At 39.4% G+C, this 5095-nt stretch overlaps 1 protein-coding gene across 1 annotated transcript; it reads right to left on the reverse strand.

Annotated features, from left to right (window-relative positions):
- Positions 1–3941: 3941 nt before the first annotated feature.
- On the reverse strand, positions 3942–4877 carry LOC128594397 (olfactory receptor 7D4-like). Its single transcript, XM_053603159.1, has one exon. The coding sequence runs from the start codon at positions 4875–4877 to the stop codon at positions 3942–3944; it is 936 nt and encodes a 311-aa protein (XP_053459134.1).
- Positions 4878–5095: the final 218 nt, after the last annotated feature.

Here is a 5095-nt window from a genome sequence, read left to right on the forward strand (position 1 = left end):
TTAATCCAATCAGCCAGCCTGTGTCTCTTCAGTGGTGAATTCAGTCCACTGACATTTATGGAGAGAATTGATAAGTGTGATGGAATTTTATTCATCTTGTTATGAGAAAGTGTGTTGTGTATTTTATCTTTGTGTCACTGTGAAAAATATGTTTTCCCCTTTAGCTTCTGGGTGTTTACTTTGTTGGTGGTCCATTGTGATTGTCAGTGTTGAGAATAGGTCTAAGTATTTCCTGTAGAGCTGGTCTTGTTGTGGCAAATTTCCTCAGAGCTTGTACATCATCAAAAGATTTGATTTCTCCATCAATTTTGCAGCTTAGTTTAGCAAGGTGCAGAATTCTGGGCTGAAAAAAAATGTTTTAAGAATGGTAAAAGTGGATGACCATGCTCTTCTGGCTTGGAAGTTTTCCATTGAAAAGTCTTTTGTCATCCTATTGGCTCTGCCTCTGTAGGTCAGTTGACACTTACTGTTGGATGCTTGCAGATTTTTTTCTTTCATCTTGACTTTGGATAGGTTGACTACAATGTGTTTTGGAGAGGGTCTGTTTAAGCTGAGACAAACTGGGGTTCGATATCCATTTGAAAGAAGTGTGTCAGTGTCTTTAGTAAAACTTGGTAAGTTTTCATTTATGATAGTCTCCAGTAGGGATTCCATTCCTTTGGGACAATCTTCTGCCCCTTCAGGAATCACTATTATTCATATGTTTGAGTGCTTCCTGGAGTCTTGTAGTTCTCTAAGTGACTGTTCTGCTTTATCACTCTTCTTTTCTGCCTCTATAACTAATAGGTTAACTCAAAAACTTTGTCCTCTAGCTCTGAGGTTCTTTCTTCTCCATGGTCTAACCTGTTTTTGATACTTTCTACCGCATCTTTACATTCTCTGATTGTCTCCTTCCTTAAACTCTGCCATATCCTTTCTGTATTGTACATATCTCTCATTCAACTTTTGGTTCTGTCTTTCATTTTCTCATCCATTCCTTTTATTGTCTATATTTTAAATTCCCTTTCTGTAAAGTCCATTAATTATTAATAGGTGGAGTCTTCTGCAGTAGATACCTCTCCAAGAACTCCCATTAGGGAGTTCCTCTGTTTTGCATTTTTATGTTGCACCAATTGTTCTGTTGGTTCCTCCTCATGTGTTCTTTCTTCTTGTTCACTTTCTTGTCCTCCTTTTCCCTTCTCACTGCCTCCCTTCTTTCAAATCCCCTTGTCTCAGAGCTTTGGTCTTGAAATGGCCTCAGCCTGACAAAACCCAAATTTTTCTCATGGCCAAATAAACAGAAATCCTTGTTCTTGATGACGATATTTTGCAATATGTCACCAGGAAACCAGGTGATGCTATGGTTTTCTTAGGAGACAGAGAGCACCACCGGCAACCCCTATGTTCTTTATTCCAAACTTAGTTGCCTTCATTGATCGCCTGATTGTTTCTTCAGCATTCTCATCCTGCAAGGCTGGGATTTTAAAGCTCACAAGAACCTTTCAGGGGAGGTCTCACTGTGCCCCCTGACTTCAGTTCCTAAGGGGTACAGAGAGTCCCTTAGCCTGTCCCAGGAGTGGATTTATAATCCTTCCAGGTGGAATTAAGATGGCTGTACTTTAGGCACTTTCTAAGACCTTCTCATGACCTTCCCACAATGGGAGACCACTGGCCACTGAGACCTTCTCATTATGGCTGCCTCACCAGCCATCAAACCTATGGCAAATCCACTCCAATCAGTGTTCAAATGTAGTTACTATATGTTCAAGTCCCCCACCCTTCCAAGATTTCCATTCAATGCATAGTTCCCCTAACAATTGAAAAACCCTGAAAGTCTTCCTCCCTTCCACACCTTTGTGGGAGTCCAGCCGATCCAAGGTGATAGAAATCACCTGCCAAATTTATAACATTTCCACCACTTGGGATCATATGCTGTATCCAGCTCACCCCCTCCTGGCTGTGTTCCCTGAGCTATGACTCTGGATAATTTCCCCCACGCCAAGTATGGTTGGGTTTTCTCTTTTTCCCCAGTCATTTTTGTACAGCTCAGTTGAACAATTCTTTGGGTTCACTGTCTTGCTCCACACCCATCATCACTGTTTTTATGAAAAGCAGTGCAGCAAACAAGAGTGTGGACTCAGTGCAGGGTCATAGTCCATCTTAAGTCAGGCTCTTCCTTGGAGAAATTGAAGAATGTGTGAAAACTCTCAAAGGCATATTTTTTTTTGTCTGTTTCTTTGTTTTTTGTTATTTTTTAAGGGAGAATATTTCTATTAGATGCAATAGAAATTGCATACTCAGCATACTTATTGATGGCTCTCATATTTATTATTTTTCTTATTTTTTTTCCCCCAGTGATGGAGGCCAGCAACATCTACCAAAAATGTTTATTAGGAATTGAAGGGGAAAGGTGATTAGAATAGAAATGATTGCCAGTTATACAGTTGGCTATGCCACTGACCATTTTTTCTTTTTTCTTTTATTATTTATTAAGTCATATACACATAGATCATTTACACATTAATCCATTTATGGAGTACAGTGTTCTGCTTTTATATACAATTTGGAATGCTTAGATCAAATTTGTTAATATAGGGATTCACTTCATTTACTTAATTATTATGTTAAGACATCTATATTCTATACTTAGATATGACATACCCTTGAAATATGCTCCCTAGGTGTGGCCCCACCATTTACCCTTCCTCCATCAACCCTCCTCACTCCCCTCCCATCCCCCTCATCTTCCCTTCTACATCCTGGTCTGTAGTTGTGATTTATCTTTCATACGAAAGTGTGAATGATTATAAATTGGTTTCATAAAAGTACTGAGAACATTGGATACTTTTTCTTCCATTCTTGAGATGCTTTACTAGGAACAATATGTTACAGCTCCATCCATGTAAACAAAAAGGAGGTAAAGTCTCCGTCTTTTTTAAGGCTACGTAGTATTCCATGGTATACATATACCACAGTTTATTAATCAATTCATGGGTGGATTGACACTTGGTCTTCTTCCATGACTTGGCAATTATTAATTGAACTGCAGTGAACAATCTGGTGCAAATATCTTTGTTACATAGTGATTTTTTGTCTTTTGGATATACACCTAGTATAGGAATTGCAGGGTCAAATGGCAGGTCTACTTTTAGATCCCTAAGTGTTCTCCAATCTTCTTTCCAAAAGGAATGTATTAGCTTGCATTTCCCCCAAAAGTGCAGAAGTGTTCCCTTTTATCTAAATCCATATGTTTCTGACAAAGGTTTGATAACCAGAATCGATGGAGAAATCAAACTTATTAATAAGAAAAGAACAAATGATCCCATTTCATTGTGGGCAAGAGACTTGAACAGAATCTTCACTGAAGAAGAAAAGTGCATGGCCTACAGACATATAAAAACTGCTCATCATCTTTAATCATCAGTGAAATGCAAATCAAAACCACTTTGAGATATCATCTAATTCCAGTAAGAGCAGCCCACATAACAAAATCTCAAAGGCATGCTTTTAGAATTATTTTCATACATGTAAAGCAACAAGCAGAATTCTAGTAGAGGAAGACTACAGCTTTCAGTATTGTCATTTTTATTACATTTATTTCATAAATAGCAAGAGCACATATAAATTAGAGAAGAATAGTAACAGGAAAGAGGATAATTTTTCAGAAAACTGCACCAGTATCCAATATGAAATCCTTTTGTCAAGTTATAAATCTCAGGAATGGCTCTATGAAAACTTAATAAAATTAGCACTTTAAGGCCCAGTTATAGACGAGAGATATTAAATTACTGAGTCATTTGTTTAACAAAAACAAAAATGTAAAAAAGCAGAGAACTGGTTGCTTTGGCAAAAAAACAAAAGAACCATATCATTAAAAGGAGAAATACAACAAGGATATGGAAATTCACATTTGCTTTTGAGGACCACAATGTCCACTGAGTTCTGAACCAGTGATCTGTGTGTCACAGGCAAGAGGCTGTTCTGATGAGAAGTCTTCCCAGGGGCCCCTTCACATGCTTATTACTCAGGCTGTAGATGAAGGGATTCAGCATGGGGGTGACCACTGTGTACATCACTGAGGCAATAGAAGTTCTCTGGGAAGAATTTGTCCCAGAAGAACTCAGGTAGACCCCAAGTCCTGTTCCATAGAGCAAGCAGACCACACAGAGGTGAGACCCACAGGTGGAAAATGCTTTATACTTGCCTGCCATGGATGACAACCTCATTAAGGAGGAGAATATCTGAAAATAAGAGAATAGGATCCTCATGACAGGAAACACCCCCAGAAACACATTTGACACATACAATATGATGGTATCAATGAGGGGATCAGAGCAGGTCATCTTGAGGAGATGAGCCATTTCACAGAAGAAATGTGGAATTTCAGTGCCTACAGAGGTCAGTCTTGTGATCAGTAGAACATGAACCGTGGCAACCAGAGACATGATGAATAAAGGCATCAGAACCAGGAGGCCACAGAGGTAGGGGTTCATGATGACCATATAGTGAAGAGGGTGGCAGATGGCTACAAACCAGTCACAGACCATCACAGTCAGCAGGAAATTATCCAGTCCACCAAACATCATTACAAAATACATCTGAGTGAGGCATCCTATGTAGTAGATGTCTTTGCTTTGCGTTTGGATGTTCCCTAACATCTTTGGAATCGTGGTGGAGGTAAAACAGATGTCAGCCAAGGAAAGGATGGAAAGGAAGAAGTACATGGGGGTGTGCAGGTGAGAGTCAGAGCATATGGGCAGGATTACAAGCAGATTCCTGAGCATTGTGACCAGGTACATGGATTGGAACAGCCCAGAGGGAAGGGGCTGCAGTTCAGGATCTTCTGAGAGGCCCATGAGGAGGAATTGTGATACTTCTGTGTGTTTTTCTGCTTCCATGTAGCTAGTAGTGTGTCTGTCAGGGAGGAAGATAAATGGAACATTTTATAAAATGCCAGGTTACACCTTGGCTAGTTATCACAGTATAATGATTCTTCACAGTCAGTAGAGTCTTTTCAAAGACTGTATTTACTTTGTTGAGCAGGCGGCCACTTGTATTTGAAATGTGAAGAATTGCTTAGACTTCCTTCCAATTAGCAGCAATCCCTCTATTTTCT

This window comes from Nycticebus coucang, chromosome 9, assembly GCF_027406575.1.
Source record: "Nycticebus coucang isolate mNycCou1 chromosome 9, mNycCou1.pri, whole genome shotgun sequence".
In the NCBI taxonomy this organism is placed as follows: domain Eukaryota; kingdom Metazoa; phylum Chordata; class Mammalia; order Primates; family Lorisidae; genus Nycticebus; species Nycticebus coucang.